This window comes from Myodes glareolus, chromosome 10 (assembly GCF_982192425.1).
Source record: "Myodes glareolus chromosome 10, mMyoGla1.1, whole genome shotgun sequence".
Classification (NCBI taxonomy): Eukaryota; Metazoa; Chordata; class Mammalia; order Rodentia; family Cricetidae; genus Myodes; species Myodes glareolus.
This window is the reverse complement of record NC_142035.1, coordinates 21,812,142-21,830,322: the sequence shown is the minus strand read 5'-3', so window position 1 is coordinate 21,830,322 and position 18,181 is coordinate 21,812,142. Positions and strand designations below refer to the sequence as shown.

Here is an 18,181-nt window from a genome sequence, read left to right as displayed (position 1 = left end):
CTAGAAATGCTGACCTTTGTGACACAACAGGCCCCATCCTTCCCCTCTTCCCCGTTCTCACTGGTTTGTTTAATTGGATGTCATGACACTTTTTGTAGCAATGCTGGGGCTCATGTATGTCTACTGGACTCAGCTCAACATGTTCCAGACCCTGAAGTACCTGGCTGTCCTGGGCACTGTGACATTTCTGGCTGGCAATCGAATGCTGGCCCAGCAGGCAGTCAAGAGGTAAGGCTGGGGACAGACCAAGCTCCAGGGTGGGATAAAAGCTGTTTATATAGGCACTGGCAGCCTAGCTCTGAGACCACAAAGTTATGTGGCAGAATGATTGGCACCCTTAGGGGCAAGTCTGACACCTTCATCCAGCCTGTTAGAAAAACCATCATCAGGTTTTTTAAAGAAGAAAGTAACCTTAGTGACCAGTGGTAGATGTTAAAGTCACAGCGTCCTACACATTAGAAAAGGGGGAATCGCTGCATTTAAAGTGTGTTAGATACGTGTTGAAAAGCTGTTAACTTGCTGGCTGTGTGAGAATCCTTCTTCTTACCCTGCCCTCCTCCTGTTCCCCCAGAGTGGCACCTCTGGGGCTCTGAGTGGTGCCAGAGCTCTTCCTCCCACCCATACGTTTGTGTTCCCCTCAGCAGTTATGTAGGCTTGGCAGCAGCTCACACTACTACCCAGGAATCAGACAGCCTGAAAGGCAAACAAATGCTCAGACCCTGACATGGTGGCAGCTTGACTTTCAGAACAGAATTGGAGGCAAATTTAAATGTCACATAGGTGTTTCTCATTGATTTGACTTTATTAGAACCTGACTGATTTCAGTCACACAAAGGCCAATAAGAAAAGGTCAGAATTGCTTTCACCTTTGAAAGAAATCATTTTCAAACGCACCCTGCTTTCTCCTCTCTGGGACTTATGCTGGCAGAATGGAACTCAGTAGCATGCCCTTAAACAGGCTGCCAGTTAGATCTGTCCTTCAAGAGGGGTGTTATCAAGGAGACCACTGATGACTGGGCAGGGTGGGATCTCATTGTAAGCTTTGGAGTGCCTCACCGGGAGCTCCTGTGCAAACATTCCTGACTTCCCTGAGGCAGACTGGGTCCCATCAGAGCTGCCCTCAGTGACCCCGGCTGCTTCACTCTCTGCCACTGTGCTTTGCATCTAGAAAAGGCCAGGTCTTGGTTGTTTCTCCCAAGCAGAACACTGTTCCCTTGCAGCAGCTAGTCTGGGCTCCCAAAGAGCAGAAAGCTGGGCTCTGCTAACTTCTTTCTTCTCTGGAAATTGTCTATAAGACCAGCAAAGTCATGGGGAGAGCAGTGTGAGGAAACCGTTCCCTGTAGAGTCCATGCAGCAGGAGTTCCTGCTGTGAATCCCAACTTGTATGTGCTTGCTGGGAAGAACCATGACTTTCATTTAGCAGTCCAGTGGCTCCCTGACCTCTCAGCCCTCTTACGTTTGACAGTGTGTGCTGCCTGGGCAGAGGACCAGCCTTGACGGGGCTCTGGTCGGGTTTACCATGTGTGTCCTCAGCTTGTTTCTCTTTCGCTGTCCTTTCTTGATTCTCAAACCCTCTTTCCTTTGGCAGGATCGCTGCAGAGCAGAGCAGTAGATTGGCAAAATATAGGACACTACGGTAAAGATGAAGGGTTGCTCATCCCAGGAGCAGGCTCCCTTTCCCATCTTGCCCACCTCCTGCATGCTAGTTACTGTCCCGTTTTCAGCCCTCATTCCTCCCCACCATTCCCCACACCAGGCTGAATTCTGAGGCCTTTTTACAACTTGCTGGATGAGGTTGTGACTGAACCAGGGCAATTTCCCCGTGGGCTTCTCGTAGATATACAATAACCCTGTGTGAGAAAAAGAGTCGAGGATAAGACAAGTCTAATTTGGGCTTCTTCATCCACCCAGACTTTGTGAATTCACTAAACAATGGTCCCATGGCAACTCCTGGCACACCTTGTCACTACTTCTAGGCCTTCCCATAAACACTAATCTCTATTTGGCCGAACGACGTGATTTGGTGAGATTCAGTTGTAAGTGACTGATAACCATGGATCAAAGCCAATAGCAGAATCATGCCTGGACCTCAGGGTGTGGCACACAGCTGTCCCCTTTCTGAGGACTCTTGTTGAAGAGACAGTCAGGACCGGAACAAAGGCAGGGTGCTGTTTCATGGATCTGCTCCTGTAGATGAGGAGCCTATGCTGTTTTAGACTTCTGTCTGGTATGTCACAACTGCTCATTCCCTCAGTCCAGCACTGTCATGGAGACCCATGGAGCATGGCTGTCACCCAGTAGCACCCTCTCCCTCGCCTGGAGGTGGGCTGGGTTGGGCCTGTGTGACATAGTTGGCTGACCTCTGCCTTAAATCATAGGTAGGACAGAGGTAGTTTAATTTTCTCATCATGTCTTCTTTTATCCCTTACCTTGAAAATAGCTTTTCATGCCAAAGAAAGGAAGCAGATCCCAGCACACCAAAGTTTTAATCCTCTGAAAATAGGAAAAGTGATAAAAACAGAGGGTTTAGAGCATTCTCAAGGCAGTGTGAGTATAAGCTGGGTCACCTTGTCTGCAACACAGAGAGAAAGTGGCATTTTTAGGGGGGGTGGGATTTTTTTGTTGTTGTTTTGTCCCCTTCCCCCCCAGGTTTAAACAAGGTGTAGTACCAGACATGGTAGCTTACATCTGTAATCCCAGCATTTGGAAGGCAGAGGCAAGAGGATCGGGAGTTTAATATCTCCTGGGCTATAGGAGACCCTGTGACTAAATAAATAATGAATAAACAGACAAAAATAAGCATGTAGTCATGCAACTACTGCCTCAGTAAGATAGACCATTGCAGTCCAAGAGGCTCCCTGTACCTTGGCTGTCCCTCCCACCACCTTGTGTCCTGGCCTTCCCCGTACAGTTTTACCCTAAATTTTAGTTGCTCTGAGGTGTTTGCCTTCAGAACTAGTCCTCTGCAACTTGTTGAGTTCTTTCATTCTTTGCTCTGACTTTGAAAACTCTGACCCTCCTGTGGCACGAGTCTGACTGTTGGAGCCTTTGGGACTTATGGGTGCTAGGACCAAGTGTACAGGTTTACCCCCCCCCCCCATGGCTTAGTACTGCCAGCTGGGGTCACATGTTGATTTGAGTGGGTATAATGGATCTCAGTTCCTGGCCAAGGTCTAGGGTTGTTAATTGTGCCACCTCATTTCATACCTGTGCTGTCCTTCCAGCATGGACATTGCCAGGCACATGCCCTGATGTTAGGAATTTTTGAGCATTGGTAAAGAATTAGTGACATATACTCTGGTCCTTAAGACCCAACACTGTGCCTGTGTACCCTCTTGGGAACTGCTTTAGCAATTGGTTTGCAGCTTGCCATTCTGTGAGACAGACATAATCTCTCTAGTCCTCACCATGACCCCACTGCCCACCGAGGACAATGTCCTGCTCCTGCTTGCATGTGCTTGCTGTCACCTCCTGGTTGCATTCTGCTTGGATTATTGATTTCTTTTCTCGTGCTTCCACAGCTCTGAGAGTCAGGGGAAGATGGGAAGAAAGTGGCAGAGAGATTCTCATATCATCTGAGGAGTGCACATCCCAGCACTCAGGAGACTGGGGATTACAAATTGGGGACCAGCCTGAGCTACATAACAAGGCCCTACCTCAAAAACAAAACAAAACAAACAAACCAAAAATACCCCACCATAACAAACCAACCAACCAACCAGCCTACAAAATAGAAAATACCAAAATAGAAAAAGAAAAAAGAGAGAGAGAAAGAAAGGAAAGCAGTGGTTTTTGTGAGCCAAGTACCATTTTTCATACTCTTTCTGTATTGGGTTAGCTGCTGAGTCTGTACGGCAGGATTAAACTTGTCTCTTTTTCTGATTGAACTCTCCCGTCTTTCGGCCTGTACTGTGAGGGTGTGCCTGGAATTACCTCATCTCTCCTTTCTCATGTTCCTTCCTTAGTTGTCAGGTTTGCTTCCTGGTTCTCAAGCCTCATAGGCATCAGTTATTTTCTGAAATGAAATGGGGCCTGTATAAACGAAACCAGTAGATACAGGGCCGTCCCCATCAGGAACTCTTCCAGTGGGAGAATAACTTGGTCTCCCTGTTGTCCCACTTAGGAACCGTATCCATCAGTTGAAACCAGCAGTGACTGTGTCTGTCTTCCTTTTCTTCCAGAACAGCACACTAGTTCCAGAAGGTTGAAGACCTGACCTGAAGTGGTTGTTGAACAAGGAGTGAGGACGATTCCTAGTGCGAAGAGAGGAATGAGGGGAACAACAGAAAATGAAAAAGTCTGTTATTTAAAAAGAGAGAGAGAGTTGGAGCTGTGGCTCCACTTTCACTTGTTTTCCACTTTCTGTTTTACAGAGCAGATGTGTTTGGGCCCAGATTGTCTGTCCCTTTGTCATGATGCCTGGCAAGATGCTGTGAATGTCCCAGACTACCCAGATGTTACACAGAAAGGTTGAAATCTGTAATTCATCTACTTTGGAATAAAGAGAATGGTGATAGGACAGAGATCTGGTTGAGAGTTTATCCCGTTCACGGAGCCTGGAGTGTGCAATGTGAAGGTGTAACTGGGGCTGGGTTATTAGTGTCTCAGCAGTCTTTGGTCCTGCGTCCTTTCTGCTTCAGCAGTGAGCACTTCGTAGGAGCCACACTTGTATTTACAGATCCTTTGTGTTCAACCACAAGGACCTGCTCTAGATTTTTGCCTTGAATGTTTAGACTTGGCGTGTAGAGTTGGAATTGTCTCTGAAAAGAAAGCTGACTGCCTCCATCCAGTCCTTCTGTGACAAAAATACCATGTAGTAGATTGGTAATTCAGAAACAGTGAAATAGATCATTTATAAGCAGTGATATAGATGGTGTATAAACTGTAAAATAGGTGGATAGATAAATAATATATAACTAGTAAGATAGATAAATAGCTCTTACAGTCCTGGCTGGGAACTATAACTCAAAGGCTCTGGAACATTTGGTATTCAGTAAGAGAGCCTGTTCCCTCTAGATGATGCTGGTGCTGTCTCAGTGTTCCCAGTGACAGAAGGGACAAAATGACAACAAGCTGATAACTAGTTCTCCCAGGCCCTTGAATAAAGGTATTAATCCATGCACTTGTGTGACTTGCCCCACCTGTTCATGCAGCTCATTGGGGATTTCTTTCAACATAATTTTGGAGGGACTCTAATTGAAACTGTAGCCCTGACAACTTGGGTAAAAATCCGTTACCCCAGCACTCCTGCAGTGAGGTGGGAGGCAGACAGGAGACTCACCTGGACACTGGTGGAGCAATATTTAAGAACAAATATATAGGGGGCAGGAGCGATGGCTCAGGCGTTAAGAGTACTGACTGTCCTTTCAGAGAACCTAAGTTCAATTCCCAGCACCCACATGGCAGTGCACAATTGTCTATAACTCCTGTTCCAGGGATTCTGACACCCTCACACAGATATACATGCAGGCAAAATACCAATGTGCATAAAATACAAATTATTAAAAAAAAAAAAAAAGAACAAATGTATATGACTAGAATTGGACCCATTGCCCTTTTTTTGTTTTTTTTTTTTTTTTTTTTTTTTGGTTTTTCGAGATGGGATTTTGGAGCCTGTTCTGGAACTAGCTATTGTAGACCAGACTGGCCTTCAATTCACAGAGATCCACATGCCTCTGAATTAAAGGCATGCACCACCACCGCCTGGATAAAATTTGGCCCATTGTCTTTAATGCTACTGAAAGGCAGTATATTGCATGATGGTACCCATTTGTAATCCACTCAGGCTGAAGCAGGCTGAGTATGAGATGAGGACTAGACAGAGCTATATCTCAGAATTTTTATTAAATTTGGGGTGTAGAAGTTGCTTTCTAGGCTAACTGGATTTTGCTGTGATAAGGAAATTGGGGTTTGGTAGGGGAAGGGGAAGGAGAGCCTGTAACTCTAGGATAGTTCTAACAGAAATTCTGCAGTTGGAGGCCTTACCTCTCCCAAAGGCTGCAACCCAGAGACTTTTAAGTGTTTTGTTTTATTCATGGTAGTTAATGGATAGTAGTTAATAGATGATAATGTTTAAAACTTGAGACTTTGGGATAAGAAAATGGCTCAGTGCATCAAGTGTCTGTAGTTTAAGCCTGAGGACCTAAGTCTGACCCCAGCACCCATGGCTAAACGGTGAGTATGCTTGTAGTCTCAACACTGGAGAAGCAGAGACGGGTAAATCCCCAGAGCTCCTACCATAGTCAGTGAGCCCAGGCCAGCAAGAAAAGGTCTCAAAAACAAGGTAGATGATGCCTAAAGTTTATCCATGACCCCCATGCACACACATTCACAGACCACACACCCGAAGCTGACCCTTACCCCCCTGCATACATATTCACAGACACACATACCCGAAGCTGGTCCCTGGTCCCCATGCACACACATTAATACTCACACAAATTATTTTCTGAGAGATTTAGATTTTAAAACCTGGATTTGGGGGAGCCAGAGAGAAGTCTGTGACTTCTAAATTCTGTTTTCAGTGCCTACATAGGGCAGCTCACAACCACTTTAACTCCTAGCTGGATGAGTGGACGTGGCTATCCACTGAGTCCCTGAGGTCTGCCTAGCTCCTCCTCCCCAGCAGTGGGGTTGTAAGAATCTGGCAGTTTCTTTGGCACTGGGGTCTAACTGGACCCGTGCCGCTTTCATAGCCAGCACACTTTATCCTCTCCTTTGTGCCTTTAATCCCAGCACTCAGGAGGTAGAAACAGGTGGATTTGCAAGTTTGAGACCACCCTGGTCTATAGAGCGAGTTCCAGGACAGTCAGGGCTACACAGAGACCCTATCTCAAAAAACCAAGTGAGAGAGAGAGGGTCCCACTGTGTGGCCCCAGCTGACCTGGAGCTCATGACCCTCTTGCCTCAGTCTCCCAAGTACTAGATTACAAAATGAACCACCAGGCACAGCTTGTGACTGTAGTTTTTACTTTCTGATGGTTACCCAGGTTTCAATCTGGTGTGTCCCCACCATAAATCAAGAGCCCCGGTGTCATGATGATAACATCCTGGGCCCTGTTACAGAAACCCAGTGAGCAGTTTGTTCCAAGTCTACCTGTACCTGATAGTTTACCTGTGTACCTGTACCTGTACTTGATGTCCCAGCTCCCAGTTCTGAGGGATCTGAAGTCTTACAGCCACAAAGAGCATGCCCCTTCCCACAGCCATCAGTCCCTGGCTCTGCTGCCTCCTGGGTATGTGACCCGGTAACAGTTGGTGGGCAGTCTGTCAGTAAGCGGAGGCTCTGCCCCCCGCCACCCCCCGCCAGAGGGCAGCTGTAGGGAGCAATGGAGGAAGGCCTCCCTGGGAGCTCCAAGTTAATACAAATACGAAAAGGACAAGTCCTCCATTGATTAGAAAACATCTTTAGTGCAATACAAATAGCCCTCGGTCTTAAGTAGGGCCCCTCGGGAGTGGGGAGCTCCCAGCTCCTCTGTGGAGAGAAGCTGTCTTAAGCAGTCAGTATCTCTGCTAATGGAGATAAAGGCCTGGGTTGCTACAGTGGTTTTGCCCTCTGTAATTGCATTCACCTCAAAACCCACAAGTAGCCTTGGCTCTCAGTGGTCATTATTTCATTTGAAAAACGAATTGAAAGTTGATAGAGTCCCAAGTTTTTGCGATTGTTGGGACAGGGCAGGGAAAGATGAGCAGGTGGGGCCGGGAGGGAGGAAGGAGAGGGTGTGGCTCTCCCATTCAGCTCACCTCCTCCTTTGTCCCAGACTTTAGCAGGTTTCCTGCCCCAGGCTGGGGGCTGGGAGAGGTGGGGGGGCTGGGGAGTAACAGGTGGTCTTTCATAGCCCTGATACTGGGAGGTGGGAGACCTGGCTGCAGGCTTGCCAGGACTGAAGTCAAGGGCTTCCCCTTCCTGCTGGCAGTGAACTGGGCTGGCTAGGAAAACCGAGAGGTAAGAGTTCCATCCAATTTTGAATGCTGTGATTATTTTTACACTTTTAATCGTTCCGGACATCCCATCATCCAGGCTTCACAGTTTGTTTGTATTGTTGTTGTTTGTTTCTGTTTCTGTTTTTTAAGACGGGGTCACTCTGTAACCCTGGGTGTCTGTAGACCAGGCTAGCCTTAAGCTCACAGAGATCCTCCTGCCTCTGCCTCCTGAGTGGTGGGATTAAAAGCGTTTACTGCCACCACCTTGCTACTGTTGTCAATTTTTAATTTTTTTTTTTTTGAGACAATGTAGTGTCTATCCCAGAATGACCTGGAATTTACTGTGTAGCCAAGGACAGTCACCTGTTTTCTGAGACATTGTCTCTCACTGGGTCTTGGGACTCACAGACTAGACTAAACTGATTGGCCAGTGAGCCTCAGGGATGTGTCTTTCTTGCCCCCCCCTTACTGATACCACAGGCATGTACTCCCATGCCACCTGGCTTTTATGCGGGTGTTAGGAACCGAACTCAAGTCGTCATGCTTGCTTGCACAGCAGCAACTTCGCCGTCTGAGCCAGCTCTCCAGTTCAGCTGTTCTGTATCCTTATGCTTCGTGATGCTAAACCCGGGAGAGGCAATCACATAAACCACACTTAAAAAGTCAGATGGACAATAAAGGAAATTGAAGCACGGATCAGGATAGGGAATTTTATTGTATTTACAGAGGAAGGAGAAAGTCAAAACTGAAGTGGAAGTAACTGGGTCCAGGTTGTGTTTGGGGTACGGGTGGCCCAAGCCTCTGCTGAAGGCTTCATCCTTGGGAGTCCCTGCTGTAGAAAGAAAGAGACACTCAATCTAGACTCTGGTAAGCAGGGGCAGAGCTTCTGGGTTCTCAGAGGTGGGAGGCAGTGGCCAGAAAGATACTCGTGGCTGCGGAAATGTAAATCCCACTTTTAGCCCCTGCCCTGCTAACCTGCTGCCTTTGAGACCCTGGGATGGTCACTTCCCTTCTGATGAGACCACTTCTGACCCTTAGACAGGACCAGCTTCTTCCCAGACAAACATGTGCCACACCCTTCAAACCTTTCTGTTGGTCACAAGTTGAGCAACCTCACAAGAACAGGTGTGAGTCCTCACTGCCTCTGTGAGATACAGACACCGTGAGAAGAAACACCCCTGATCTGAGCACAGCTGATCCCCAGCCTAGGTAGGCATTCACACACAGTATCCGCTGACCTGGTTGCTACAAAAGTGAAAAAATGGCTCAACAAGATTGACAGTTTCCTGTCAGGGAGGATAGCAGAGGTGGGTGGGTCTCATAGTATAGCTTAGGCTGACCTGGAACTAAGTAGCCCAGGTTGGTCTTGAACTTTCTGTTTTAAAGATTTATTTACTTAGGTATGGATTTTATGTATCTGGGTGTTTTATTTGCATATATATCTGCAAACCAGAAGAGAGCATCAGATCCCATGGGATTACAGTTATAGATGGTTGTGATGTGGGTGTTAGGAATTTAACTCAGGACTTCAGGAAGAACAACCAGTGAATGCTCTTGACTGCTGAGCCATCTCTCCAGGCCTTAGGCATCTTCCTTTGGACTCCAGAGGGAGATTATCTGGTAAGAGGCCATGAATGGAATTCTTAGAGGCAATATTCACACAGATCTAATCTTTGAGCCCTTAGAAGGCACCAGAGTTCACCTGCTCCGTTTGTAGAGGAAGAAATCCTGAACAGAGAGATCCAGAGCCAGGCCTGGGGTCCAGGCCTGCCTCCTGCCTCCAGTCTGGTTCCCCACCCCCAACCCTGATCATCTGCCTAACAGTGAAGCTGGTGAGCTTTATGGTTCCGAGTGCCTGGTTAGGTAAGGAAGGTGGAGCTGAGTTTGTTTTATAGGCTGCTGTGGGAGCACCCGACAACTGCACTGGAAGCACGTGTGCTCGGTTTACAGTCAGGCTGTCAAATACAGCGTTTTTGTGGACCCGCTAGTCTCTTCCACCCTGCCTCCTCCGCTTAACTTCAGTTTTCCTCTAATGTAAAAGGGGAAACTTCTCCATCTTCCCTGACTCCCAGTGGAAATGTGAGGAGCACCAAGATGGGAATGACCATCGTGGCCAGCTCTGCCTCTCCTGACAGCGTTCTGCCTGCTCTGGTCAGCCACTGGGCATAGCAAAGCTGGCCTGTCTTGGACATTATAGGTTCATGGACTTCACAGGGGATTCGAGGTGTACCCTTCATACCACCACAATGCAGTCCGTTGGTACACCCGTTAAAACTCAGGGTCTGAGACCCATACCAGAAGCACTGATAACATTTCAAGACACACCAAGCCTGGCTTCTTGGTCTGCACTGGACACTGCAGTGGCCATCTTGCAGTCCTCTCACACATATCCCTCCCTGTGCCTGAGGCCTGCGGGGGTGCTTTAGGCCCCATACCTGTGAGGAGAAGGTGATTCTTTGCTTTTCTTAGAAACCCAGAGGGAAGAACGTCTCTATCTGCCTCCTCCCTGCCCCCCCATCACCTGTGACGTACAACCCCCCTTCTCCCTGCCCCATCACCTGTGCTTCTGCAGCAGGGCTACCAAGAGGCTCTCCAGCGCCACCTGCCTGTGGTCTGCCCACATGCTGTCCACCTGCCGGCCAAGCCGTACTCTGGTTCCTTGTTCCTGGTTCCTCTCCCTATGGATTGGGGGAAGGAGAAGCAGTGAGGTTGCCGATGGGTAGACTGTCCAGTCAGGGGTATAGTCCTTTGCTATTCCAGTATCTGATATGGATTCTTAGGAAATCCACTTGCATTCAGCAACACCTGGGCATCAGCGTGCATGGCAGTGAAATATGGAGCTCACGTATGTGTACCGCTGCAAACCCCTCCCCATAGATTGCTAATCTTGTAGATAGCACGTTAAACAAGTGGTCCAATGTATTGTCCACCAGTAACAACCCATTGTGTGGCAGCTTCTAATACTGTGGCCACGGCGGGTACTGATAATGAAGGTACCCTGGACAGGGTCACAGTGAAGGGCAGTCTAGGAAGCAATGACATCTATTAGTCAAAGTTGTCCAAGTCAAAAACATCAGGCATCTTCCAGATTAAACTCAAAGATATGCAAAGGGCTGAAGAGATGGCTCAGCAGGTAAGAGCCCTTGTTGTTGTAGAGGACCCAGGTTTGAGTCCCAGCATCTGCATGGTGCCTCACAGCCATCCATAACTCCAGATTAAGGGGATCCAAGGCCCACTTTGGACCTCAGAGGGTACCTGGCATGCATGTGGTGCACAGACATACATGAGCAATGATACGCATAAAGTAAGACTAATGATGAAAACAGATATGGTGATGAGTAAACAGAGCTGGATTCCACACTGGGTCTAGGGTCAGAGAAGAAATAATTATAAAGGATTATAATTCAACTGATGAAATTTGACTCTGTGTCGTGAGTGACCCCTGAGGACAAGAGGGGGTGTGGTTTGCTAAATGTTGAGAGACACAAGCACCATGGGGTAAAAGGTATTGATAACTATAATGTGCAGGCCTGCAATTCCAGTATTCAGGAGGTGAAAGCAGGATGCTCAGAAGCAAGTCATCCTCAGATACATATCAAGTTCAAGACCAGCCTAAACTATACAAGACCTTGTGTCAAAATAAATAAGAAACTTAAAAATGGCTCAGTGAAGATGAGACCATCATCGTGGGAAATGTGCACGTGTCTAGGTGTGTATGTGTATGTTACTGGTCTAAGGAAAAATGGTAAAATGTTAGGCGTTGTTGACTCTAAGAGTAATACTGTAGCTTTAAATTTGTACTTATTTATTTTTATGTGTATGGGCTTTATGTTGTTGCTGTTTGCCTACATGTATGCCTAGTGCCTATGGAGGCCAGGATGCCCTGGGACTGGAGTCGAAGACAGGTGTCAGCCTCCATGTAGGTGCTGGGATTTGAACTCGGGCCCTCTGCAAAAGCAGTACATGCTAGCTCCATCCCCATAACATCTTTATACATTTGAAGGTTTTCCAAAACAGAAACTACAAATTCAGGCTGTTTGGATCTTTGCTTGGCCACGTTCTGTGCACCCTTTAGAGATGACACCTGGGGTCTGTCTGATGAGGTAATGACAGTTGGCCTCACAGATCTGGGAAGAGACTTATAGAGGCTGCTCTGGCCCAGGTTCCTGTGTCCCCAGCTAAGTCCTCATGTATGCGCAGGTCCCCGTGCCTAGTCTTCGTTTCTGGCCTGGAATCCTGATCAGATAGGAGCAATGACCATCAGCGTTGTCACTGCTGAAGCCAAGGACGGGGAGAGAGAGGCACACACAAAGTAAGCGGAGGGTCAATCTGTGCGAAATTCAGAAAGGATGGACACCAGCGGTTCTCAGTCTGTGGGTTGTCACCTCTTTGGGGGTCACATATCAGATACTTACATTTCCATTCAGAGCAGTATCAAAATTACAGTTATGAAGTAGCAACAAAATCATTGTATGGTTGAGGGTCTGTATTAGACATGAGGAGCTGTGTTAAAGGGTCACGGCCGTAGGAAGCTTGAGGACCACCGATATATACTGTGTCAGGGAAGAAACGAAGCTTGGCTCCCACCTCCTGCATCAGGCCTTCCCAGCTCTCGTGCGAGGGACTGGGGAGGAGCTACTAGAAGGTCTGCTTACCCCTGCTGCCTGCTCATGATGTCCTGGAGCAGTTTACGGGCAGACAGCTGGCCCAGAACTTTCCTGTAGCTGTTGGTGAAGATGGCATCTGCATATCGCCTCATCCTGTGCAAAAAGGTCAGAGGTCAGGATGGGGCCCAGGGAAAGGACAGGCCTCCCTCTGTTCTGTGTTCCCCTCACGCCCACGGAGACTCGGAGCCTGGCTGCGTGTCTTCTGGGGCTCCATGACTGGTCCCTGCCTGAGGTGAGCAGTGGGCACTGTGAGACACAGCTGGTGGCTCCAGTTAGCATCCTCTATTATGGGGAGGCCCAGGAGGTGCAGGCATCCTGGCTGCTTACCTGAAGGGCAGTGAGGTGGGCAGTGAGCAGTGGGAGCCACTGGTGAGGGTGAGGATCACAAAGAACACCCAGAGTGGCATCCTTCACCCCTGGGTGGAGCCTGCACAAAACATCAGGAAGGCATACTCAGACATAGCCACAGCGTCCCCCGGGCACTACTCCATGACATGCCCTGGTCCTCGTCCTTTGGCTGTGGGACTTTGGAAGTCAGTCAGACACACTTGGATTTAAGTCCAACAATGTCTGTCCTCAGCTCTAGCTTCCCCACCTGCAACGAAGTCACCGTAGCCACCTCATGAGGCTGAGTAGAAAATCAGTAACATAGGGAAACCACCTCTCCTGGAAGCTGTGAGGGAACCCCCCCTACACACACACACACTCAGGAGAGAGCATCACCCCCTGGCTGACAGACAGCAGGGGGCAGAGGACACCATGCCATGCTCAGATCCTAGTTCTGCTCTCACTACCTGAGCTCCCACTACAAGTGCCTTAGCCTGTCTGAGCCTCAGTTTCCCCAGCCACAAAATGGAGATAATAACCATAATTATCAGAATAGGTGAGAAGAATCACCCGCAAGGAACTCCCTAGAAACTTTTGCTGTGGTCACCTAACATTTGTTCAGAAGGTAGATTCGTGCCATTGTGTGGAGTTGGAGCAAAAACAGAAACTTCCTGTCCTGGAAGCTGATATTTTGAAGGTGGGGTATGAGACAGCGTCTAGAAATGGAGCCGAGGCTTGCCTGGAATTCACTGTATTGCACAGGCCAACTTCAAACTCATAATTCTTCTGCTTCGGCTTCCTGAGAGCTGGAATTACAGCCATGTGCCTCCGCACGTGGCAGAATTGTTATGTTACCCAGAGCTCTGAAAGGGAAGGACGGAGCAGCAAGGTGAGTGTGTCAGAATCTTCGCTGGGGCCTGTGAATGCCATGCTCTGCATTAGGGGAAGAGCTGCCTTGGCTCAAGAGGATGTTCCTGTCAGCTCTGGCTTGCCCTGGTCTGGGTCTTCTCCAGGATGTCTGCTCTGGAGGATCTGGTAGTTCCCTGAAAGGCAGCACCCTCCATTCCTGTGATTCCTCTCTCTCCCATGCTCCACTGAGGACTGATTTCTGCAGGCAGGACCAGCACTAACCAAGTCCAGAATGCCTGCCTAGGTTCACTTCTCTTCAGGCAACAGATTCCTTCCACAGATTCTGGCCTTCTCTGGTCAGGCATGCCTTGAGACCCAGAAAGCACCAGTGGGAACTGTTCACTGTGACTCTGGGTCCTCACCCTGCCCCAGGCCTCTCAGGTACATTTTCATGTGACTTAGGCCTTGTTTCTTGTATCTACACTCCCTGTGTTCACACTGCGGCTTTCCTTTCCCAGTTGGGCTTGGACTCTCCGGAAGTGGGACTTTCCAAACAGGGAACTCTGGGCATAAGAAAGGTGCCTTGACTATAAGTCACTGTATTTCCTGTCTCTCTATGACACATTGGCTTTTCACCTTCTTCATGTCTCATCTCCAGACCCCTAGTGTCTCTCTCTCTCTCTCTCTCTCTCTCTCTCTCTCTCTCTCTCTCTTTCTGTTTTTCAAGACAAGGCTTTCTTTATGTAGCTATGGCTGTCCTGGAACAAACCCTGTGGACCAGGCTGGCCTTGAACTCACAGAGATCCGTTTGCCTCTGTTTCCCGAGTGCTGGGATTAAAGGTATGTGCCACTATGCCCAGCTGGCCCCTGATCTCTTTACTCCCATGATCAGAAACCCTCTGGCATGAAGTCCAGGCCCTACTCTTAACCTAAGCTCTCTTCTGCATCCTCCCCTCCTGCCCTGCTCCCTAGAGTTCAAAAGGAAATCTCATCCCCCACCCCGACCCCACTGTCTCCACCTCCATCCCATTGCCTGTCCTGCCTAGCTTCCTCACCCCCACTTCAGAGCAGGACTGTCACCCTCAGTTCACAGCCAACACCAGAGTCGAAGAGGAGGACGGGGTTTTCAGATGATCCCCCATCAAAATAGCTTCAGAGTGGGCACTTACTTCCCAGGCCCACAGACTTCCTCCGGCTCACATGCAATACGTTAGCCACAGTTCTCCCTGTTCATGAGGCTTAGTTCAGGGTTTATCACCTGCACATGGGAAAGGGGTCTAAAAAAAGAATAGCTTTTGTTCCTTGTCAGGGGGCCTCCCCGAACTCCAAAGAGGAACAAACAGGAACACTTACTTGACTGCCACCTCCCTCTGTGCAGACTTTGGGGGAACAGTTCCCACAAGTCCAGCAACACCCCATTCACTCATAAGAAGGCTTGGTCGCTGCATAGCCTGGTCAAGCAGGAGCAGTAACATTTGACTTGTTCCAGGGATAGGCCCAGACTCCACAGCAACCCCAGCTATGCAAACCTATTGCATGGGGTTGCCCAATCCCCAGTGAATAAAGACCAGACCGACCGGAACAACAAGAATCATTTGGGCTGGGTGGTGGTGGCGCACGCCTTTAGTCCCAGCACTCAGGAGGCAGAGGCAGATGGATCTCTGTGAGTCTGAGACCAGTCTGGTCTACAGAGCAAGTTCCACAACAGCCAGGTTTACACAGAGAAACCCTGTCTCAAAAAACCAAACCAACAAACAAAAAAAACCCAAAACAAAAACAAACAAACAAACAGAAACAACCAGAGAAATAGTTTTCAACTATTCTCCTGTGTGACAGAGTGGCCCAAACCCAGCTGATTCTGGCAAGGTTTAAGGTACGCTAGATCTTGGGCATGGTTAGTTATGGGATTGGACATAGCTGAGGTCTTGGGTGTTGGGAGAAGAGGGCATCAATTCTCATCAGTTGACACCTTTTGACAGCCTCCTGCCACAAGCATCACAAGAATTCTACAGACATGGGGAGGGAGGGGGAACTGTGGTCGGTATGTAAAATGAATAAAAAACTTACAATTAAAATAAATAAATGACGACAACAACAACAAAAGGAATTCTACAGACACACATCCGTGCAAGCGACAGGTCAGGTCTCCTCAGGTGTCCACATGAACAAGGGTCTCCTTTCTCTTGCAAAACCCCGGAGGGACTCTTCCACCTTTGTGAAATGTTCTCCTTTGCAACTGAGAACTCCCAAGTGTCGAGATTCTCAATTCTGAAGTCATTTGACCAAAAACACCTCAAGGGCAAGAAAATCTGAGACTGAGCATTTCTGTGGTGTGGGAGACAGAACCCAGGGCTTTGCACATTCTAGACAAAGCTTTAAGACTGGACCACACCACACACGAAATCTTAAGTGTTCAATGAGGAAGCATGTCCCAAAGAAGGATTTGAGGCAGTTTATGGTGGAAAACAATAACAATAAGTACTTCAGGTCTACTTTCAAGCAAGGTGTAGGGATCAGGCATGCGGTCATAGAAGCCTCCAAAACCCAATAATTGTGACTGAAAATTAGAGCAAGGAGCGTGGCTTCAGTTGAGGGAGAAAGCAAAATGCTATCAGTTTCCAGGCAATTACTGAGTTGGTTCTCAGTGATCGATGAGCCACGTCGATCTCTACAGCGACGGGGCTGTTTTCGGATGCACGACTGAGTCCTGTCATTCATTGACAGGAGAATCCAGCCAGCTCATGTCTCAACCCAGAAGCCTACCCCACACCCTGGAAGGAGCCCCCAAGACCATCCTCCCCTCTCACCAATTCCTGCAACACTTCTGCTTGCCTCTTCTCTAAGTGCCATGCCTTCCTCACAGTGCCTACATGGCATCAGCCACCAAGAGCACATTCCAGAGTCTCTACTGAGCAGTCACTGCACTCAGAACGGGAACTACATGTCCTCACCAGTCCACAGACACGGGGGCTGGCCATAGGCCATTTGACTTGGTTTCCGTTAGCTGGTGAGATGTCAGATTTTCTTGTTCCTACCCAGCCCTTACCCCAGGACCACTCCCTCTCACCTCCAATACGACAGGTGTCCGCCTCCGTCTGAGTCCCTCTGCTCGGGTCCCGCTGACCTCAGGCATCTGCTCCAGCCACAGCCGTGTGCTCACATTTATACTTTAATTTCCCTAAGTGTCGTCCGCGTCAGAGAGTCGATTACGCACGAGTCATCTAATGCACCATTTTTAGCACGACACAGACGATCTCTAATGGGGAAAAGTGGTGTTTGTGCCCCCACAAATTAAGGTCCATACCAGACTTTCCCTCTGTCTTTGAGGGGGTGAACGGAATCGAATGTTGAATGATTGTTCTGAGAAAAATAGTGAATAACACTGAGATTCTAGTAATTATGATATTTACAGCATTGTCATGGCTTTGTTCGTCCTCCCCAAACTGTGCCTTTTCAAGTTTATATCATTCTGTTTTGTCCACACATAACTTTATTTCACTTTGGAGCAGACAGTCTTACCAATAAGCGTTTTACTTCTCCCTGAGGACACTGTTCGCTGTCTCCCTCGTCATCCAGTTCTCAGAATCTCCCTGTGTTTGGTCTACACCAACTGCTGCCATCCACCAGCAGGTTTTGACGGCCGACCCCACAGCAACCTCTGTCACGTATCACGACAGCCCAACATGGCAGCTGCCTCAGAGAAGTGTGAAGGGAGAGAGAAGAGTTGGAGGCCTTGGGAGAACTGAGATGTTCCCAGCATGCAAACGTCTGAGGCAGAAGCCCTGGCTTCCTGTGCAGCTCTGTGGACTAGTCAGATAGTGAGCGCCACACAGAGCCAGAGATCTGCCTCCTCTTCCATGCCTGTAAGTCACAACCTCTGTGACCGTTCCGAGCTCCTTCTACCCTCCAGTCTTCAAGTCTATGCCAGTGAGTGACCACTCCAAACTTTTTAAAAGTTTCTTTTCTTTGAAAATCTATCTAACCTATAAAATAGATTCTTAAGAGGACCTAAATGAGTATTGGTGTGTGTGCCTGCAGTGCCAACTTCTTAGGAAGCCGAGGCAGGAGAATTGCTTGAGTCCAGGGGTTCTAGTCCAGCTGGGGCAATATAGCAAGGCTCCTTCCTACTCAAAAAGTGGGATAGAGACGGTCAGTTCATAAAGGGCTTGTGGCGGGCTGGAGAGATGGCTCAGCAGCTGAGAATCCTGGCTGCTCTTTCAGAGGTCCTGAGTTCAATTCCCAGCAACCAGACGGTGGCTCACAACTGTCTGTAATGAGATCGGGTGCCCTCTTCTGGCCCATGGGGATATATGTAGGTAGAACACTAGACATAATAAATAAATAAATAAATTAGAAATAAATAAAGGGCTTGTGGCGTGAGCATGATGACCTGTGTTTGGATCCCCTGAACTAAC

The 18,181-nt window shown here is 48.4% G+C and overlaps 2 protein-coding genes across 5 annotated transcripts in view; one reads left to right on the top strand and one right to left on the bottom strand.

The window, feature by feature from the left end:
- Nucleotides 1–4,519, top strand: part of Rpn2 (ribophorin II) — a 42,286-nt gene extending 37,767 nt beyond the window's left edge. Inside the window, exons 16-18 of one of the 2 annotated variants that reach the window (XM_048440889.3) lie at nt 99–228; nt 1,589–1,636; nt 4,182–4,519. In XM_048440889.3, coding sequence (XP_048296846.1) covers nt 99–228; nt 1,589–1,636; nt 4,182–4,194 — 191 coding nt within the window. In that variant the 3' untranslated portion in view covers nt 4,195–4,519. The remainder of the gene's footprint in view (nt 1–98; nt 229–1,588; nt 1,637–4,181) is intronic. The other variant, XM_048440890.3, reaches the window with a different exon arrangement.
- A 4,100-nt stretch (nt 4,520–8,619) lies between these two features.
- Ghrh (growth hormone releasing hormone) lies at nt 8,620–16,689 on the bottom strand. Of its 3 annotated transcripts, none has more exons than XM_087911413.1 (5): nt 16,574–16,689; nt 12,918–13,017; nt 12,579–12,683; nt 10,482–10,601; nt 8,620–8,755 (listed from the first exon to the last, which is right to left on the bottom strand). In XM_087911413.1, the coding sequence occupies exons 2-5, from the start codon at nt 12,995–12,997 to the stop codon at nt 8,737–8,739; spliced, it is 324 nt and encodes a 107-aa protein (XP_087767539.1). In that variant the 5' UTR covers nt 12,998–13,017; nt 16,574–16,689; the 3' UTR covers nt 8,620–8,736. The 3 variants fall into 3 exon arrangements, with proteins under 3 accessions (XP_087767539.1, XP_087767538.1, XP_087767540.1); XM_087911412.1 differs by lacking the exon at nt 16,574–16,689 and adding an exon at nt 15,120–15,274; XM_087911414.1 differs by lacking the exon at nt 16,574–16,689 and adding an exon at nt 15,120–15,274 and having other exon boundaries at nt 8,620–8,752.
- Nucleotides 16,690–18,181: the final 1,492 nt, after the last annotated feature.

Bases quoted from the DNA above. Each gene is read 5' to 3' on its own strand.
- Ghrh (XM_087911413.1), bottom strand. From the start codon at position 12,997: ATGCCACTCTGGGTGTTCTTTGTGATCCTCACCCTCACCAGTGGCTCC. The intron at 12,684-12,917 runs GTAAGCAGCCAG...CTTTTTGCACAG, and splicing joins CCCACCTCACTGCCCTTCAG to GATGAGGCGATATGCAGATG. The intron at 10,602-12,578 runs GTAAGCAGACCT...CCCAATCCATAG, and splicing joins ATCATGAGCAGGCAGCAGGG to GGAGAGGAACCAGGAACAAG.